Consider the following 22,164-nt stretch of genomic DNA (forward strand, 5'->3'; position numbering starts at 1 on the left):
TGTTGGAAACTCTTCCAAAATAACGACATAAAATGAGGGTTTTGATCAGAAATAAACAACTGAAATATCTCATCAACATACAACATAACTGACTTTTCTAGCAAGTATATTTCACCCGATGACACACTTTAAGTGAGAATTTTATATATCCAGAGAAAGAACCAATGGTCCGCTTCCCATCCCACTTGGCATGACCCATCTGTTGTGCTCAAACATTTAAAACATTTAAATATCCAAGGAAATGAGTAATGTCTCAATTCCTATCTGCTGCCAGTCACACCACACCCGTTATGTTCCCAACTATCATACACCCATGTCCTCATTAAATGTGTCATCATATATTAGGCAAACAATTCTAAAAACTTCCCACTTCTCCTCTACCGAGGATTCTTTCCAACTCTTCTTTAGTCCACCCAATAAACCGAAGGTTACATCACTCCTCATCAACTAAATCTTACGTGGTTCCTTCCTTACATACGACTTAGTGAATAAGTGACAACGTTAACCTTCCATAATTAGTAACGCTCTTACACCTTCTTTGACTCTTAGTAATCCATGCGTATCTATATTGTCCCCTCTTTTTTTCGTGACGAACACTACTAGTGCACCCCATGGTGATGTACTATGTCAAATAAAAACCTTATCAAGCAAATCTTGCAACTGCTATTAAATTCTTTCATCATTGTTGGTGTACTTTCTCACTGTCACATTTCCTTGCTCAAGTCTCAAGAAGTCTTCCTCCAACTGCTTGATTGCCGTTCAAGCACAAAATATCTTTCTAAAGATTCTTGCAAACTCGTCCCATGACATCCTATTGGTTGTATCTGACACCCTAACTACTTTTACCCTCCCCCATCAGTATAAAGCCGCAATTTTAAACATCGTCATGACATAAACCACATTGTCCATATTTTCACACTTACCGGTATCAAATGTTTCCTCTATCTATGTGATCAACGTTGATGGTACGATAGGATCAACATCCCCACGACACGTTTGTGGCTTACAAGTCATAAATGTCTTGTAACAATTACCTCTCACTTGTTGTTTACATCTTTCCTTGAACGTAGTGCAACACTAGGGTCAGAAAATGAAACCGACATACTATATCCATAGCCTTCCTCTTCATCAACCATGTTACCACCGTTCACATTCTATAGTGCATCTCGGTCCTGAACATTTACATTTGACTATGTAGCTTGCATATCCTAAGCAATCACATCAATTAACAATTCTCGAGTAACCGTATTTGTTACACAACATTGTCCGCAATCTCGACCTTGACCACTACGTCGATTGACCACTACGTCGATTGGAGTTAGAGCTCAGTTGCACCAATTATGCTCGTACCGGTACTATGATGACACATTGACCTTTTACCCTACCCCTACCTCCACCTCGACCTTGACCGCGCCAACAACTGGAAGTACGGTTTATGAGAATCTCTAGTACTTCTCCGAGTGCAGCAAGTTCGGCTCCAACTAGAATATGTTCCCGCTCTAGTGTTACCCTAGTAAGCCTCCCTAATATACTTGAGGACATGATGCCTACTAGTAAGATATGGTCTAAATTAGTTGCTAGGTTACCTCTCGCTCCTTATGTCTAAGCTTAAGTGTTTATGGAAACACCTCATCTGCTTAAAAAACGCTTTGATACCAACTTGTAACACCCCAATCTTCAAATCTCGATTAAATGATAAATAATCGTTCTAACATCTCCCAAGATAATTGTGAACTTACTTATAGACTAAACTACAGCGGAACCACAAAAAAAGTCTTCAATTGAACAACTTCGGGGTGTTACGTCTTTACGGAATTCCTCTGTCGTCTTCTAGATCAGTCATTCTCCTTGGACTTTTCTCTGCCACTTGCTAAATAGTTTCCTAGGTTGCACACATTTAAAGTTTCTAAATGGGTAAGCCTAGGGCCTAGTGAGTTCGTGTTGCACATACATGTCTACCACTAAAAAACAAATAATTTCATCATATACTTTCAATAAATCATACAGTAAAACATATCATCTGATGACATAATTTAGGGGAACGATTAATTATCCAGAGAAAGAACCAATGACTCGTTTCCCCTCCTCTTGGTACAACCTATTAATTGTACTAAAAAAAATTTAATATCCAATAAAAAGAGTATAATTCTCAATTCTCATTCTCGTCGATCACACACATCCGTCATGCTCACGGCGATTAAACAGCCCACCCGTTCTCACTAAACATGTAATCCCAAAAAGACACACAATAGATAAACAAGTCAAAATAACATTTACACACAACCATACTTATCATAAAACACACTATAAATAAATAATTAAAAAATGCATATAAATCACATGATAAACACTTATGTGTGAGCAACCACATAATACGAAAAACTCACAACGTGTGCGTTAGGTCTTAACTGGTCACGCCACAATCCACAATCCTAGAAAATATCATATGTGTCCGTTTTGATTCCACTATCCATGTGTCTTGGTTGGACAACCGATAATTATTCAATTATGTTAATCTAAACGGTGGAAATATTTTTTTTGTAAAAGTATTTTTATTTCTTCTTTTTAGCCTTACATTTCCAAAATAAGGTTTCACCCTTAAAATTAAAAAATCAAGCCAAAATAGTGAAACATTTAAATATCGAGACTTATGGTTTAAGGTTAATAATAAAACTAACATTAATAAAAATTTAGCAAAATGTTAAGACTATAGGGACCATTCTTGAAAATGTCAGTTTTCAATTCAAAACAAGATGGAATTAGCTGCGCCTTGTTTCTCGTTATTTTAGGGTGTAGTAAATAAGAAAACATATTGTAATTTTTGCGAAAGGATATTACATATATGAAATGCTTGTTCATGTGAAGGCAGCAAAAGATTATTTATGTGAACATGGAAAAGCAAGATACTTGAAAGCAACAAAAGATTGTTTAAGCGAATAGTTCAAAATATAAATGGTTTTCTAAAAAATCAAATATAAGATAATAACTTTTTTGTATCAAAAATATATTGAATTTTCTTCGTCCCCTATGGCCAACGTCGCCTCGATCACTTGAAAGTAAAAAAGATGGCCAATTTTTCTGAATTTAAATAATTAGGCCTCCATGTTATCATATTTATTTTAAGTGTATGGAATTATAGGGTCCGGCTATTGTTTGGGCTAGGCCTACCACCTAAGCAAACCAAATTTTGTGGAACAACAATCTTACGATATTAAGATAATAGAAGGAATTCTGTTGCGCCGCTGGTGATGGTTTGAACAATGTTAGAAGATAAAAAGCTGGAAATAATTTTTTGAACACAAAATACGAAGAACGGAATGGTCCATTCCATGCCATTTGGCAACAGAATGAATAATTTTCATTCATTCCTTCATACCATTCTTGTTGGACGGCTACCACTATAAGAAAACCCAATAAAGTATACCAACCCTCAATAAAGTATACCAACCCTCAACTGTTGATTTGTTGCTTGAAAATGAGACCTGAATTATGGTGATGGCTGAAAAGGATGTTATTAGGCATAAGCAATGTGTACAATTCATTTTTTTTTTGTGTGTTATTAAAATTGAGTAATAGTACTTACATGATTCCATTTCTTCCCCACATGACTCTTTGGATAGATCATCACATGTCATTAATGGTTACCAGTGAGCAACTCCTGACACCAGGCAACTCTTCACCAAATTCTTTCAAAATCGATTACTTATTCCATTTTCCGACCAAAACACCACCTACATCCACAGGATGAAAATCAAATATCAACATCAGGGAACCTATTATGAATAAATAAATAAATAAATAAAGATTCATGTACCAGAAACATCATGGTAGAAGGGATTTGTTATACATTACCATCTAACCTCACATTTTTTTCTTATCTTACCTTGTGGTAACCGAGGGTTCTACTTAATGGGTGATTTGGCATCTTACCTGACATGTAGATTGATCAGTTAGCATAAGCTTCTTCTTCGTCAAATTCTTACATTTATCAAATATATAGATAGACTCTTTAACTCAAACACAAACCATAAAAGATACAATTGTTGGCAAGGGCAAAATGGTCTAACTATTGGCAAGGGAAAAATAGTCAAATTAAATGTAAATTTCTCTTACCAGCAAGCACAGGAAGAAATGAACCATCAAGTGAACAGGCTAATACTCTGAAGAAATATAGGAGTGTCTCATTATGGAAAAGTTGGCGTTTAGCCGACTGCAATTATATCCAACTGTAAGAAAATAAAAATAAAAAAGTATGTATTAAGATCTCTTTCTAAGGTCTGACCTTGACTCATTCAACCGCTTGTGGTTCCACTTTTGCAAGAACATGTCGACATACATAATTAAAATGATCACAAAATAATTTCATTAGTGATTATTTACAAAAAATAATATTAAATAACACCGAATTAGAGAGGCTAATAGAATACGATTGACAGTTACACGGGTGAATGCGAAATCATCAAAAATTCATGCCAACAAATCGATGTTTCCATAAAATTCCACTAAATTTAGAGTATTAGTAGAAAATAATGATATACTACATAAAAATCACCAAAATATAACATATTAAATCTCTACAATTCAAATATTACTTCTTACTAACCAGAAAGTAATTAAAAATGATTACTAACCTAAATTTAATAAATCTAATCGATTATAAGCTAAGGACTTCGAAATTCAATTCATAGACACAAAATCAAAGTAAAAAGAGAACAAAATGTTAGTACAGGATAAAATGGAATGAAGTTACACAATATTATTATTCTATCAAAGTGTAAAGTTCAATTTTCTACTGAAAAGAAGTTATAATCCATATCGACTGTGAAGTTGGAAACTGAAATCCAATTGAGAAAGATAGTCAAAGCACAATTTTTTTTAGCAGAGCTAGACTAATAAGATATAGAATCATAAATTTGAAGCTTACCAGACACATTATACATTGTGTTTGTTCATTGAATCATTTTATCAAACAGTTATTAAGCTTAGTAAAATACCCATACATAATTAAGCTTCACAAAAGATAAATTTTTCCTTTTGCATCCTACAGAATCATCAATTCATATCATATAATAGAATTTCTACTTAGGGCTTACAACTTACCTTGAATAAGATGAAGTAGAGCAACAACATTCACCTCACATTCGTTGACTTCATCAATATCAGAGCTCGAGCTCTCTTTGTGCTTTTCCTACAAAAGTTGCACATTCTTCGACTCATAACCAAAAAGGAAATAGGTAAACTGATATTTCATCATAATTAAATTAATTTGCATTTCTTTCAAAGATTCAAATGAGTTCAACATTGATATGAATTCTAAATTTTCCAAACCAAATTTGCAAAAAACAAAGGGATAATTTCTTTTTCATCTATAGACAATTAGGTAGAGAATTAATGATCAGGGTTATTGCAATTGACAAACATAAAATGGATTTTTGGGTCTCTGTTCCTGAAGTTTATGAGAAAGATGAAGACAATCCTCAAATGTTTACCTCATGAAAACTATTTGAGGATTAGTACGAACAATTTTGAAGGAATTTGCATCTGTGAACAAAAATTAGCATACAAATAGTCATAGACGAATATACATAGACACAAAGACATATACATACAGTCACAAACAGATGCATAAACACTATCATCTAATATTTTTGGAAAATCAAATATTTATGCATCGAGAAGCAGGAAAAAATAAGTTGAAAAAACCTCCTAGAATGGGTTTGTAATACATAAGTTTAAGATAGTAATTAACGGTGTGCATCGCCCGCCGAAGCCCATAAAGCCTCATCCATCGCTGTAATTCAAGTAGTCGGTGTAAAACTAAGAAAGAGGAGAAGGTGCGCCGGTGGTGGAGAGCAGAGGTGCATATGGTGATAAGAACACAGCACCGGAAGAGGAAGAATGAGTAAAGAAGAAAGAAATAAGAAATAAGAAATAAGAAAAAGCAAACGAAATACTACTGAACGAGGAGGGCGGCAAGGCGACCAAAATGGATAAGAAGGAAAAGAAAAATGAGAAGTATTGGGGCGTTTTAATGAGAAGAAAAACTGCGGCCACCAAAACGGATAAGAAGGAAAAGAAAAGAGATAACTATTGGGGCGCTTTTATCAGAAGTTAAACTTCAGTGGCAAAACAGAAAAGAGAAAGAAATATACTACAATAATCATTTTAAGAATTTATAGTATATCAACCTTCTCTAATAAACAAAACCTTTAATGTGCCACATGTCCCCTTTCTATATTGTTAACCTGCCACGTGTCATTTTCTAAATATAATCATAAATCTAAAATTAAATTAAATTTAAAATATTGCATAAATGTAGAAAAAATCCTGAATTTTTTTTCAACTTACTACATTTTTCGGATTCATATAACATTCAAAATTCAAATTAAAATTCCATGTTTTTTTTGGAAACAATAACAATTTACGTTCAATTTCATTGACTACAAATCTTATCTTTTTTAAACTCTTTTCAAGATTTAAATGAATCCCAAATAATCAGGAATTTCAAAATAATATTCTCACTCCATTTATATTGTGTTTTCTCATCTTCAACATTCATTCTCATTATCAATTTTTATTTTGCTTTCTCATCTTCAATATTACGATTTTTGCATAGTCTCAACATAACAAATCTGGTTAGTTCATCTTCATAACCCAAAATTTATAACCTTTTTGTGAAAATACATTAATACCAATGCAGTTCTGTTTGCTAAAAACATCTGTTGTGAAATCATCATTCCTTATTTCAGTTTTGATGTTCTTTGAAGTGTAACTGATCATCATCAAATTCTTCCAATCCATTCATTATAAAGTCGGAATATGATGAGGTTGTAACGACATATATGAATTTGGCTAAACATATTTGGCTGTTAGTTTAACAAAATTCATAATTTTAGAAAAATATTACTTATTTTGTTTCTGTTGCGAATGAGCAAGGCTTCTTATGTCATTTGTCTTTTCCATTTACGTTCTGCAATCTTCAAAGTGTTTTATATAGGATTTTGTGTAATTAAATCAAACAATTTGGTTTTTGTGTTTCTTTCACTGTTTTTATTGATTTGTAATATGGTTTAAATGTTAATTATTTGAAATATTACTTTACTGATAATATATACTTTTTGTTATATTAAAGTTAAAAACTTTGTATTTGGTTTTTCTAATGCCTTTATTTATCTTTTCATAGTTAATTTGAAGGGTATTTCGGGAATTTACTTAAAATTATCAAACCAAAATGTAAAGTTTCATAGGATAGAGAACACGTAGTACTAATTTTATTGATTCATAGCTGGAGGGCAATAAAGGCTAATGGGTGACATTTTCCTGGTTGTGTTTGACAGAAAATGGTCCCAGTGGTAATTTAGGCTTTAATTGACTTTTTTTTTGTCATGTCTAACAAATAACTGCTTTTCTAAAAAAAATCTCATTATACCTTTTTTGTGTATGGTTCTTATACCATGTGATTACTCCATATTTTGCGATTGTTACAACATTTTAAGGTACTATTGTGCATGGTTGTTATAATAAGTATGTTGGAAAATCTTTTCAAAAGTTGGCTCTTAGTTTTTATTTATCTAAATAGAACTTGTAATTCCCTTTTCAAGTTAAAAACTTTGTAGTTGGTTTTTCTAATACCCTTTAATTACCGTTTCATAGTTAATTGAAAATTTTACATTTTTACCCATGTGAACTATAGTTTGAAAGTATATTGTCATTTCATGTACAATACACCTCTACTTGGACAATTTACATTCGGTTTTTACTGTAACCATCGTTGTCATACATTTACATGTGTGTACCATATGATGAGAATCCTATCACATACATTTTATTTGGTTTGTCTAATATTTCACAAATTGCCAAGGGTTATGATATATATGATTTTTGTTTACAAACTTTACGTTTTTATAGTTATTGCTTTAGGAACTCGCAAATTAGTTAGTAGTAATATTAAATCATAGAAAAGATGCAAAGTTTATAGGGTTAGCAAATTATTGTACATTTGTTTTTTATTTTTTTTATTCTTAATTTAGACCAATTAAATCACATATGTTAAATAAATAGCAACGTACTTTATCTAATGAACCCTAACATAAAGTAAAAGATTTTTAGTGAAATCGATTATTTTTACCTTTTTGGTCATTTTGGTGATTATTACCTTTTTTTGCATATAATAGCATCCTATTTTTACTTTTCGTTGTTGTTGTTTTTTTTTTTTTTTTTAAGTTTTGGTACAGGGAAAAAATCTTACGGATGATGTCCATGTTTTAAATAAAATTTAAAGAAATGGTTCCTGGTTAATTAAATAAGTATAAAAAATGACCATTTTATAGGTTTGCTCAATTTGTTAAATTTGAAATTTTTATTCCTTTTTAATTATTTTTCTAAAAAATAACAATTTTAACATTTTTTTCTCAATTTGACAATTTTGAGAATTTTTGTTTATTTTGGTCATTTTGACATGTTAAAAGGTAACAAAAAAGAAAACTTATATTAATATGAAACACTAAAAAAAGAAAAAATAGAGGTTTTATTGTGGTTCCATTGATCATTTGAATTATTGGACAATATTGTCATTCTAATTAAAAACAAAAAAAGTAAAGAGAGTGAATAGGTTTATATAAAGTGAAGACACAGGAAGAGATTTACCCGTTTGATCGACCCATAACTTCTTCTTTATCTATAGACATCAATGGATGACAAAATTACAATCTTTTTTTCTTCTTTTTCAACTCTCCACCTTCTTTGACTTGCATATGAACCATTTATGTTTACACATTGACCCTTACTGTATATGTTGTATCAAAAACAAAATAAAAAAGGATGAACAAATTGAAACCTAATTAATTGGAGACAAATAACTGAAGGGTATTTTGGAAATTTACTTAAAATTATCAACCAAAATGTAAAGTTTCATAGGATAGAGAACACGTAGTACTGATAAGCGCTAGACTTTATTGATTAATAGTTGGAGGGCAAAATGAGCAAATGGGTGACATTTTCCTGGTTGTTGGACATAAAATGGTCTATGTTGAACTTTTAAGTTTTTTTTTTTTAAAATCAAATAAAGTTATACTTACTTACCATCCACAATTTAATGCATTTTTACATTTACTAATTTTTTTGTTCTATATAAATTTTTAACTTACTCCCATGGTTTTCACGGGTTACAACTTAATATAATGAATAAAAAGAAAGAATATGGTTGTTACAAGGAAACTGATCTTTTTTTTAAAACCATTCAAAAGTAAAAAGAAATGCACACGTTTTGACAGGTGGGCTTCCACCATTTTTTGTTTATTATCACCACGTTTAATTGTTACCATCCACAATTTAATGACTTTTTACATTTATTAATTTTTTTGTTCTATATAAAATTTTTAATTTATATGGGTTGTAACCTAATATAATGAATAAAAAAAATATATCGTTGTTACAAGTAAACTGATTTTTTTTTCAAACCATTCAAAAGTAAAAAGAAATGCACACGTTTTGACAGGTGGGCTTCCACCATTTTTTGTTTATTATCACCACGTTTAATTATTAGTATTTTTTTAGGGAGCTGATTCGTACACAACGATTTTTGGCCATCCACAACAATTTTATATAAATTGACAAATTTACCCTTTTTTATATTTTACACTTTACCCCCTTCCCCTCAAATAATCTAAAAAAACCCTACCTAAGTATTAGACGAACGACTCCACACACGACAATTCAATTCCCACAATTGATTCTGCCATCTCTAGCCTCCACGGCCGCCAATCGTCGCCGGATTGTTCCGCCGCCGTCCTATTTGTCGCCATTGCCGGCTTGCTCCACTGGTGTCCCACTGTTCTGTCATCACTTCCGGCAAAGGTACAAACAAAACTCCAAAAAAAAAAAATAGTCTACGGTTGTTTTCTAAATTTTATGGAATTATCATCGATCGGTGGGTTCGTCTCTTGTGGTGCTCTATGAAATTATCATCAATATTATACATCTTTTTTTAATAGACGAAGCTTTATGATATTCAATTTGAGTGGATTTACACTGTTTTGCATATTGTATTTCGTATATGAATATCACGTGCTCAAGAAGAAGATATATATGTGTATTGAATTGTTATATTACACCGTTCCATATTATTGTTTTGACACTTTGTTTTTGTTGATTAGCTAATGCAGAATATTGATTTGAACTTCCAGATTTGTTGAATAAATGGAATTGAATGAAAAAGAATATTTAACTACTTCAAAATTTGACTCGTGTGACAATTTATTAAAAAGTGTTCGAGAATTTTATTATTCTAAAGGATATGGGATATCTATTCATGGTTCAAGAAAAGACAAGCACATGATTTTGCAATGTGACAGGAGCGGTTCATATCGAGATATACGAGGTATTGCAAATAAAAGAAAAAAAACTACCGCATCTCGTTTGATCGATTGCCCTTTCAAGATTGTGGGCAAAAAATGTAGTGATGGACCTGATGGTGATGGCACTTGGACATTTAACGTGAAGGACTTGACACATAACCATGAGCCATCTACGGACATATCTGGGCATCCATCGTTTAGTCAGTTGTCATCCGAAAGCATAAAAAGTGTTAAAGAGATGACCAAAGCTGGAATTCCCCCAAGACAAATTCTTTCATCTTTACGTCAAAAAACCCCAAATCTACCGGCCATCTCTAGAACTATATATAATGTGAAGAAAAAAAATACGAAAGGAAAATTTAGGGAATCGGCCCATGATTAACGCATTATTTGAGGAGCTTGAAGAAGGTGGTTTTACATATGATATTTCACATAATTCGGAGGGACGTATATCTCGTTTGTTTATTGCACACCCTTTGTCGATTAAACTTGTCAAAGCCTTTTCTGATATCTTTGTGATGGATTGCACCTACAAAACCAATAAATATAACATGCCACTCCTTGATATCATTGGTGTTTCATGTTTCAATACATCCTTTTATTCTGGGTTTGTTTTTTTAGAAAAAGAAGATGAAGAAAATTATTCTTGGGCATTACGTGCATTTAAGGAGATTATTGGACAAGGTAATCAACCATGTGTGATTATGTCAGATAGGGAATTAGCGTTAATGAATGGCATAAAAAATATTTTTCCTACAATGACAAATCTTTTATGTGTTTGGCATATTGAAAAGAACGTATTGGCAAATTGCAAGAAATATTTTGGACGTGCCGAAGATTTTGATATTTTTATGTCAAGTTGGAATAATGTTGTATACTCGACGACGGAAGATCTCTTTGAGAAAAATTGGGATGAATTTGAGTCAATGTATATAGAGAAGAAAGATGCACTTGAGTACATAAAAAAATATGGCTTCCTTGGAAAGAAAAGTTTGTTAGTGCTTGGACCGATAAGTACTTGCATTTTGGCAATCGGTCTTCATCAAGAGCTAAAGGTGCTCATGCCAAACTTAAACAATATTTGCAAGTTTCTACAGGAGATTTGAGGGAAGTGAAAGAGAAAATTTGTCTTGCAGTCGAGCATGAATTTAATGAGATTAAAGTGAAACTCTCAAGTGAGAAACTTCAAGTTCCTCACTATTGCAATATGCCATTTTTTAGAGAGCTTCATTCTCATATTTCTCACTTTGCCTTGAAGGAGATATATAGGCAATATGATGTTGCAAAAGATGGTAATATTTATATTTTTTATTACATTTATTATTGTTTCTTAACCTTTATTATTTACCCACTTTTATTAATTATTTAGTATTTTTAGGTATTATAACTCCGTGCACCGGTCACTTTATTACAACTATGGGTCTTCCATGTGCTCACAAAATAAAATATTGGCAAGGAACTACTTTTTCGTTGGATTTAATCCACCCTCATTGGAGGATTGACACGTTATCATTAAATGTACAAAATGATTTGCATGGTGAAGGCATCAATCGATTCGATGAGTTGCTTAATGAGTTGCGCTCAACGTATCAAAGGTGGCCCTTAAATAAGAAAGAACATGCTCTTTCAGTGATTACAAAACTTGTGAACCAATCTGTCACCGTTTTTGAGCCCATGATTCAACGACCAAAAGGAAGACCTCCAAAATCAAAAAAGAAAAGAGGAATAACGTCCACAACACGAGATCCTTCAAGATTTGAATCGGTAGAGTTATCACAAAGCCGCAATAAAATGGATGATGAAAATAGCTTAATTGATTTAAATGTATATTCATTAGATACATTTGATTTAGATGGTTCTTTTTGAATTCGTCATAATTTTTTTTTTTTGGATAGTTATTTGGTTTTTTATTTTGGATGGTTGCTTGATAATTTGTTTGGTAAAAATTTTGCAGATATAAATAATCTCTTTATTTTAGAAGTTATTATTAAATATTGTTTTAGATATTATATAATACACTTTTTTATTTGAAAAAAAACAGTAAACCAATTTACGATGAGGGTTTCTAGCATAATTTTAAGTTAAACATATATTACGTCCAATAAGCATACTAATGTAGTAAAATAAATGAAACAGTGAAACGAAATTTTGGAAAGAAATTATATACATGGAAGAAGAAATATATTAATTTAGTTGGAGGGGGTAAAATATAAAGTTTGATAAAATAAAGAAAAGGGTAAATTTGTCAATTAATAAAAATTTGTTGTGGATGGCCAAAAAACGTTGTGTACGGATCAACTCCATTTTTTTTTACAACATGGTCCTTTGCTACTCGCCCAAATAAAGCCCGAATCCATTTTTTCTTTACCCAACACTTCTATTTTTTTTCCTACCATTTTTGGACCTCACAGAGCTAAATAATATCAAATAAATTCGTAAAATAATATCAAATAAATTCGTAAAATCATCATTAGGTATCCCCACTTCTTATCATTAACTATCTATAAATAACTAGGTTATAACCCGTGAAAACCACGATCAGTATCACTAAAATAATTATATTAGACAAAAATAATAATAAATGTTAAAAAAAATATTAGTGTATTCTCGTGTGTAAGTAATTATAAATTAATTTGTTAAGTTTATCACATATTTCGAGAATGTTATTAGGATATGATTTTGAATTTTCAAATTTTGAATTGAAGTTGATTTGTTAGCAACATAAAAAAATCATTGAAAATGCCACATATCAAAAGACATGCTAAAAATGGACATTTGACAATTTTATGTTTCATTTATTAGAATAGATTTTCAGAATCTTGCTCAAATCAAGATGATTTTTAGCCTTATGTTAGAATAGATTTTCAGAATCTTGTTCAAATCAAGATGATTCTTATCCTTTTATACCAAAAATTTAAACACTTTAAATTTTTGTAAATTAAACTACTACCGATCCAAATAGAGACATTAGCTGAAACCAAATCGTGTAAAATGTGTATACAAACATTTATAACGACAGTAACAAGCCTAAATTTGTGGAACATACCTAAATTTCGAGAAAAATACTGAAAATCGTCACCAAACTATTCCTCCGATTTCTTCCTCATTTCTTCACTGTTTTCAAAAATTGAAGTGGGGTTTTCACAGGGTTTTCTGAGTTTTATATACTGCCTAATATTCTTTCAGTTATCAGCTACTAAAACGTCCGGATGTAATTAATTATTATAGGTGACGGTTTTGAGAGTTTAAACCTTATTATTCTCCCTAATTAAACATAATTTTTATTTCTAGAGATGTGATATATATATATATATATATATAGACACACACACATACTTGGTTTTCAGCTTTTTTATTTTTTTGTCTTTTTTATTTTCTTTGTTTTTTTTTCTTAAAAGTTTTTAAAATCTTTTCTTTTTTCATATATTTTATTTTTTTAATGCCTTTACTACATACTTTAGGATACTAGTGTTTTTATTTATTTTTGTTTTTAATTTTTGATTGTTTTTGTTTTTTTTTTTTAATTTTAAACTAAATATCTATTCGATTTTTTGATTTTTAACAGTTACAAAAGTTTTAAATAATATAAATGTTAAGGATCGTAATATTCTCCGTGTTGAATTAGGTGTCTAAGCCCATAACTATAATTGGTATGTACTTGACATGATAGTAGCATGGTCGCCTTTTGGGTTGCCTTCACCATAGCAACTTGATTGGATGAATTATGATGAAAGAGGTTAATTGTGATTTATTAATATATTATAAGAATAATATATTAATTGAGAAATCATATTATTTAATTAGTATTGATTAAAAAGTAATTTGGAATTAATTTGGTGATCTAAAGAGACTAATTGAATTAAGGATACTGATATTGCAATTATGTGATAGTTGCAAAGTTGGGCTTGTGGAACCTTAAGAAGGGATGGACGAAATCCTATGTATAGCTCACATAGATTTCGTCCATAAGAGGCCTTCTGGAAGGATCTAATGGATTGCTTAAGGCCTAAGCAGGGAATTAGGGTTTCAGTCAAATACCCTAATTGCACAACTATATAAAGACCCCATGACACCTTGAAATCGGCCACTTCTCTTATATTCTTCCAACTTGCTACTTGGTGTTTGTGACTCACTAGAGGTGCAACAATTGAGGCACTAAGCTCTTGAAGGTCAAGATCTACAAGCTAGAAGGAAAAGGTATTCTTCTAACTTTGTTTTATATTACAAATTCCAAAAAATTTATGCTAGTTAAGGTTCATGCTTTGGATGATTTGATTTGCATGTATATATATATATATGTGTGTGTGTGTGTGTGTGTGTGTGTGTGTGCGTGTGTGTGCGCGCGCGTGATTTTGATGGGTTTCATCGAGTCACTGATTTTGATAATGATTATTTCCGATGGTAGTTTGTGTTTTGCTAAATCAATCTTCGTAAATGGTACCCTCTCCAAAACAAATCGCCATCATCGACCTGGTAACGACGTAGTTCCAATCCTACCTTCATCCCCATAAAACCGCCCATCAACGGTTTTGAGTGTAAATTACTGGAAATTGTGATGATGGTGCGGCTGTTTTAGGGCTCCATTCTTTTTCTCAGGCTCTATTCTTGAACTCAAATCTATGACCCTGGCATGGATATGGTGATGATGGTGGAGTTGTTTTTGGTTTTTTAATGAAGGTGTAGTAGATGACATTTATTGTGGCTGAAGGGGGTAACGATTATAGTGGTGTTGATGGGAGAGAGATAATTGTAGGTTTTGTCTTGTGGATTCTAACTTTTGTGCAGGGTTGAAGATGGGTGTGTGAGAACAAAGATCTGATTGCATAGGGACAAGGTTTGAAAACTCAAACCTTGAGTTAATGCTTACGATCAATGTCTACTTATAATTAAGTGTTCCAGTCAAGTATGACAAGATCAGTCGAGACTGAAGATGAGAATCAACAAAGTACTTCAAGTATTAAATATGGAACTATGAGTATAATCAAGGTAAAGACAATAAATGAACAAGTAGAATGTTTGAAAGAGTTTGATTTGAGAGAAAAGTGAAAGTGAGTTAAAGTGAAAATACGCTATCATTGGAAGAACAATCCGTCTACTATTCTTATCATTAATCACTCCTTATATAGGAAAAGGAGGTACAATGTACAGAACGAAGTGCATATAAAGGATTGGATAAACAAGTTAGTTCTGACACTTTGATTATCCCAATTGACAAAAAGACTAAGTCCTATGTAAGGTTACATCAAGTAAAAGAAAGGAATAATTAATGAACAGACGAATACACTATCTCGGATCATCTCTGCATCTCATACTACGAACTCTACTCCGGACTTCAACTTCCATCTCTAACCACATACTTATTTCGTATCTCAACCCACTTCGGACTCAAGACAGACTTCAAAATTCCAAGGATTAGCGATTGCTAGAGGTTCACTTTCAGGTTCGAACAGGGTGAATGTGAGAATGGTTGTAATTTGGTGGTTTGTGGAGGAATAAGGGTGGTGTTTGTAAGTTGTCAAGGTGGTTAGAGTGGGGATTGGGTGGTATTGGAGATGAATTTTTGAAAGTACATACCATGTGTGTTGGTTTATGACTTTTTTCATCTATTTCATAAGGGGCAACCGGTTTACGCATTTGTTTTTGTCTAAAGTGGCCTTATAGATTGATGTGTGTATGGGCTTGATTTAGTGACTGGGGTAGTGTTTAGGTAAATTAAGCTAGAATAACAACCACAAATATATGGAATGAAAAGGATAGATTTGATAAACAAACTAGACCTATAGCTTGTAAATCTGAAGACAAACTAAGACCTATTAGTTTGAATTCGATCAACTCAAGGATCACGTCCAAAAGATGATAATTTGTGAACTATGAAAATAATTCAAAGTGAAAATAAGGGTTCTTTGATTAAAATTCGTGTATCATCTTTCCCATGCATAAACTTGGCTTTATATGAAGCCTTTATTACAAACTTGGTGGTTACAAGCCAACCAACCAATTATTCATTAAAACTATTAAATGAAAATTAAGGAAACTCTTGAAATAACACAAAAAATGTCCAAGACACTTGAGGATGAAGAAAAAACGTTTATGCTTCATTAAGGAGCCATAAGAAGCATTAAAGTGTAACCCTAATCCACCAAAGAGTGATAAAAACGGCTAGGAGACTTTATGAAGTAAGAAGTAACGTTTTTAGCACTTATGAAGCCTTAAAAATGTTGCCCTAGCCTTCATGCAACCCTAATTCAATTTGTGGGTTACCATGCACAACCTAACCATTAAGCCCAAACCACCTTCTAGCCCACTAGTAATCACTACTCCATCACATTTTGGGCTTTCATGATCCATGCATGGATCATCCCCTCCCCCTTTGAAAGGAATTGACGTCAATTCATCAAGTCCATCATCATCAAGATAAGGTGAAAGATCTCCCACGTTAAAGGTAGCATGCATTCCATGGTCTCCTCCCAAATCCACATTGTAACCATTATCATTTTCAAAATTTGTCACTTCCATACAAGCTTCTTCAAAAGGAATTGTCCTCAATTCAGTAAGAACCAAATTTCGTTGTTCTCCCATACAAACCTTCCATGACAACAGGTCTTGAAAACATATTTTTATTGCAGAATGTGACCATTTCTTTACTCCAAGTTGGTCTCTTCTCCACATACACATGTTCTTCAAATAACTAAAAGAACTCACCGAATGAAATCCTAACCGTGTCTTCCATTTGTGGATCAAAAACCACTTTCGTACACTCCCGTGAAGAAGATTAGGACCTAGAAAGTTATCCTTGAAATAATTTAAAGGATTAACAATGGTCATATGAAATATTAGATCATGGTTTGTACTTATGGGTTGATGAACAACATGTTCCAATAACATGGCTTCCCAACTGAAGGTACACCACAAGAATAGGAATCCAAGCATTATGAACTCCCTCCCTCGTAACTGCTTGGAACTTGATGGGTCACTCCTTCTTCTAGGTTCTTAGAAAGACGGTTTGTTATAAGACGGGTATCATCATCCTTCTTAACCACAACCACATCTTCGTGGTCAAGAACCCGCTCCACCTCTTCGGATTCTTCAACCTTTTCTTCAACAATTTTGTTTGTAACAACAAAATCGATTTCTCTCACAATTGTTTCAACAATTTTGTTTCCAACCACGAAATCTATTTCTTCTTCAATTTCTTCATGGTCATCTTCCCCATCAGTGGCATAGTGATACATGTGTGGAAGTGACAAATTTTGAAAATGATAATGGTTACAATGTAGATTTGGGAAGAGACCATGGAATGCATGCTACCTTTAATGTGGGAGATCTTTCACCTTATCTTGATGATGATGGATTTGATGAATTGAGGTCAATTCCTTTCAAAGGAGGAGGGGATGATCCATGCATGGATCATGAAGCCCAAAATATGATGGAGTAGTGATTACTAGTGGGCTAGAAGGTGGTTTGGGCTCAATGGTTGGGTTGTGCATGGTAACCCACAAATTGAATTAGGGTTGCATGAAGGCTAGGGCAACATTTTTAAGGCTTCATAAGTGCTAAAAACGTTACTTTTTACTTCATAAAGCCTCCTAGCCGCTTTTATCACTCTTTGGTGGATTAGGGTTACACTTTAATGCTTCTGATGGCTCATTAATGCTTCTGATGACTCCTTAATGAAGCATAGACATTTTTTCTTCATCCTCAAGTGTCTTGGACGTTTTTTTGTGTTATTTCAAGAGTTTCCTTAATTTTCATTTACTAGTTTTAATGAATAATTGGTTGGTTGGCTTGTAACCACCAAGTTTGTAATAAAGGCTTCATATAAAGCCAAGTTTATGCATGGGAAAGATGATACACAAATTTTAATCAAAGAACCCTTATTTTCACTTTGAATTATTGTCATAGTTCACAAATTATCATCTTTTGGACGTGATCCTTGAGTTGATCGAATTCAAACTAATAGGTCTTAGTTTGTCTTCAGATTTACAAGCTATAGGTCTAGTTTGTTTATCAAATCTATCCTTTTCATTCCATATATTTGTGGTTGTTATTCTAGCTTAATTTACCTAAACACTACCCCACTCACTAAATCAAGCCCATACACGCATCATAAGTGGTATCAGAGCCCAGTTTTGATTGGGTGTTGTGTTCTCGTTTAACAAAAATCCTTGCTAAGTTTGTTTGATTTCACTTCCTGTTCAGAAGTTGTTGTCCAAAAATGTTGCGCAAGTTATATGATGAAGAAGACCTTAAGGAGGAAGAGGAAATTGAAGAAGAGGAGGGAGAAGATTTTGGTCCCATCTATGACACCGATGGGGAAGGGGAATTTGTTGAAAGAATCAATTTAGTGACTGGAGAAGAAATTGTTGAACACTCTAACCCTTTCTATGTGATGCGTGTATGGACTTGATTTAGTGAGTGGGGTAGTGTTTAGGTAAATTAAGCTAGAATAACAACCACAAATATATGGAAGGAAAAAGGATAGATTTGATAAACAAACTAGACCTATAGCTTGTAAATCTGAAGACAAACTAAGACCTATTAGTTTGAATTCGATCACCTCAAGGATCACGTCCAAAAGATGATAATTTGTGAACTATGACAATAATTCAAAGTGAAAATAAGGGTTCTTTGATTAAAATTCGTGTATCATCCTTCCCATGCATAAACTTGGCTTTATATGAAGCCTTTAATACAAACTTGGTGGTTACAAGCCAACCAACCAATTATTCATTAAAATTAGTAAATGAAAATTAAGAAAAATCTTGAAATAACACAAAAAAAAAACGTCCAAGACACTTGAGGATGAAGAAAAACGTCTATGTTTCATTAAGGAGCCATAAGAAGTATTAATGAGCCATCAGAAGCATTAAAGTGTAACCCTAATCTACCAAAGAGTGATAAAAACAGCTAGGAGGCTTTATGAAGTAAAAAAGTAACGTTTTTAGCACTTATGAAGCCTTAAAAATGTTGCCCTAGCCTTCATGCAACCCTAATTCAATTTGTGGGTTACCATGCACAACCCAACCATTGAGCCCAAACCACCTTCTAGCCCACTAGTAATCACTACTCCATCACATTTTGGGCTTTCATGATCCATGCATGGATCATCCCCTCCTCCTTTGAAAGGAATTGACCTCAATTCATCAAGTCCATCATCATCAAGATAAGGTGAAAAATCTTCTACATTAAAGGTAGCACGCATTCCATGGTCTCCTCCCAAATCCACATTGTAACCATTATCATTTTCAAAATTTGTCACTTCCACACATGTATCATAGACCCGTCAAAATACACCTTATATCCCATAAAACAACAAAGAAAGTTCAGGATTGATTAGTCCAATTTTGAAAATATTATAGGGCTAGAATATGATTTCTTTTAATGGCAAAAATGTCTTGATATAAAAGAAGCTTATAAATAATACATTTATATTACATACTCACTATTTCACGAATATTTTTTTATTGAAAGAATCTAACCGATATCATACATACTTATAAAGCTAGCATTTTTTCTTAAATCTCATGCATTTGAAACCCCCATTTTTTAACTTCCTCAAACCACATTCATTTGAAACCCCATTTTTTAACTAATGCAACTCAAAAGTTTTCTTAATTATGATTTAACACTCAAAAGTTTTATAACTTATATTATGTTTAATTAGCATTTAGTGAAAAGTTTGCTATAAAAGGTCAATATTTTGTGTCTTTTGGGTTATATAAAATCTTACATGTAAGTAGGATGTCATAACATCAATGTTTTGCTTGGAATATCTTTCAACCAAAACAAATGAAGATGTTCTATTCTTTATTTATATTCAGTTTCTCATTTAATTGTTATATGTGATTTGTATTTATTACTCAATCTTGAATGTGACTCTCCAAACATCAATGTTTTGCTTGGAATATCTTTCTGATTCTTCTTTTTCAAGAAAAATATTTTGATTGCAGGTTAGTGAAGAATTGTCATCAAGTTTCTATGGTTGAATGGTGTTAAATGAAGAAAGAAGATTCGGAAAACGGATATAAGTTTTTTTTTGTTTTAGCAAAGTTGATGAATATTAGTTTTTTTTTTTATTATTTAAATGTATCTTTATGTAACATCTTTATTTATATATACAACCACCCAATGCTCTTATTTATTTTATTGTAGTTTTTCTATTCTGATTATGTTTATTTTCTATTGTTTTTTTGTTGAGTTATCATACACAACATATTTAAAAGATAATGTAATTTTTAACATTTGATATGTAATTATGATAGACTTATCATGATATGTTTTTCATATGAAAGTAATTTATCCATATTACTAGGACAAGAATTACATATGACATTTACGAAAATATATATATATATATATATATATATATATATATATATATATATATATATTATATGTGATTTGTTTAATATGTATATGCACCTATATATGTTATAAATTTATAATTAAATATCTTTATGTTTAATAATTGAATGGATTAAAATGATGCATCAAAACCAATTATTTAGACGAATATAATAATAATAATAATAATAATAATAATAATAATAATAATAATAATAATAATAATAACAACAACAACAACAACAATAATAATAATAATAATAATAATAATAATAATAATAATAACAATAATAATAATAATAAATACACATTTCCAAATACCGCATTTATTTGAAACTCACACTACAACTCATGAGTTTTCTAATTTATGTATATTTATTAGTTACAACTCAAGAGTTTTTAACTTATGATTATTAATTACTAATCACTAATAACTTTTTATTTTCCTTTCTTTTATAAGGTTGTAAAGTTTTGCTCATTAAAAACATTAATGTATTTGAAGATATTTGTGATTTAAATATGAAGAGTTAATATAAATGTTATAATATATGTTTTAGTGTTTTTATGTTATTAAAAGTTATAGTGTTTATTTTTCATATTTTTAATATTCGTTGTATATATATATATATATATATATATATATATATATATATATATATATATATATATATATCTTTTTTAATACAAATGTTATAATAGATGTTTTCTATTTTTATGTTTTTAAAAGTTGTAGTTCATATTTTGTTCATACGTTTTGTTACTGTTATATTATCATTCATTTGATATATAATTTACACAATTTTAAACAATTTATAAAATTATCAAGTAGTTGTATATATCACAATGACTTAAAAATTGAACTATAATGTTTAATAAAACTAATATGGTAACTATATGTTTGCTTTACTACTAATATTTTGTTTCAAAGTAGAAATATTAAATAATAATTTGGTAAAAGTTATTATTTTAACTATATAATTCTATTCTCGCGCAACGCGCAAGGATTTGCCTAGTTTTAGTATAAAATTACATTGCATGACCAACAGAATATACTCACTAGTATTTCAAAATTTATAGTATTTTACAATCATAATTTCGTATCGAAAGAAACCAAAAGGAAACGTATCCTCGGGAATAAATGTCATTTTTTAACGGCAAAAATAATAAATGTCATTATTGAAGACTTAAGTTGCGTGTTGGAGTGATTTCTCTACAATTACCTTGCTGTTTCATTACAAGGCATCAAAATTCGTGTAGTAACCGCTTGAAATTTCATACACAATTTGATTTCATTTCGTTTCTGCATCAAATTCATCACGTGTATTAGTTAAAAATTCGAAGCATCATGGTGGAGTAGTATATAAATCGATTCTCCAATGCCCTCAAGAACATCAATTCTCCAGATCATCAGTGATACATTCACATTGCTTCATCGTGTCCCAACTCACACAACAGAAAATCAATC

At 31.5% G+C, this 22,164-nt stretch overlaps 1 protein-coding gene and 1 long non-coding RNA gene across 7 annotated transcripts; one reads left to right on the forward strand and one right to left on the reverse strand.

Moving 5' to 3' along the window:
* Positions 1–1,954: 1,954 nt before the first annotated feature.
* Positions 1,955–5,983, reverse strand: LOC145068991 (uncharacterized). Of its 6 annotated transcripts, none has more exons than XR_013689204.1 (6): positions 5,490–5,983; positions 4,283–5,188; positions 4,114–4,210; positions 3,884–3,930; positions 3,584–3,731; positions 1,955–3,499 (listed from the first exon to the last, which is right to left on the reverse strand). It is a non-coding gene; the product is annotated as an uncharacterized LOC145068991 (long non-coding RNA). The 6 variants fall into 6 exon arrangements; XR_013689205.1 differs by having other exon boundaries at positions 4,114–4,226; positions 5,101–5,541; positions 5,704–5,970; XR_013689206.1 differs by having other exon boundaries at positions 4,283–4,311; positions 5,101–5,963.
* Positions 5,984–10,729: 4,746 nt separating this feature from the next.
* On the forward strand, positions 10,730–12,221 carry LOC145068104 (uncharacterized). The gene is made up of 3 exons (XM_079015089.1): positions 10,730–11,345; positions 11,453–11,647; positions 11,734–12,221. The coding sequence occupies exons 1-3, from the start codon at positions 10,730–10,732 to the stop codon at positions 12,219–12,221; spliced, it is 1,299 nt and encodes a 432-aa protein (XP_078871215.1).
* The last annotated feature ends 9,943 nt before the right edge of the window (positions 12,222–22,164 follow it).

Source organism: Lactuca serriola, chromosome 8, assembly GCF_051521515.1.
Source record: "Lactuca serriola cultivar US96UC23 chromosome 8, Lser_US96UC23_V15, whole genome shotgun sequence".
In the NCBI taxonomy this organism is placed as follows: Eukaryota; Viridiplantae; Streptophyta; class Magnoliopsida; order Asterales; family Asteraceae; genus Lactuca; species Lactuca serriola.

Coding starts and splice junctions, on each gene's coding strand:
- LOC145068104 (XM_079015089.1), top strand. CDS start 10,730: ATGATTAACGCATTATTTGAGGAGCTTGAAGAAGGTGGTTTTACATAT. Junction 11,346..11,452: donor TGGCTTCCTTGGAAAGAAAA/GTTTGTTAGTGC, acceptor AAGTTTCTACAG/GAGATTTGAGGGAAGTGAAA. Junction 11,648..11,733: donor ATATGATGTTGCAAAAGATG/GTAATATTTATA, acceptor TAGTATTTTTAG/GTATTATAACTCCGTGCACC.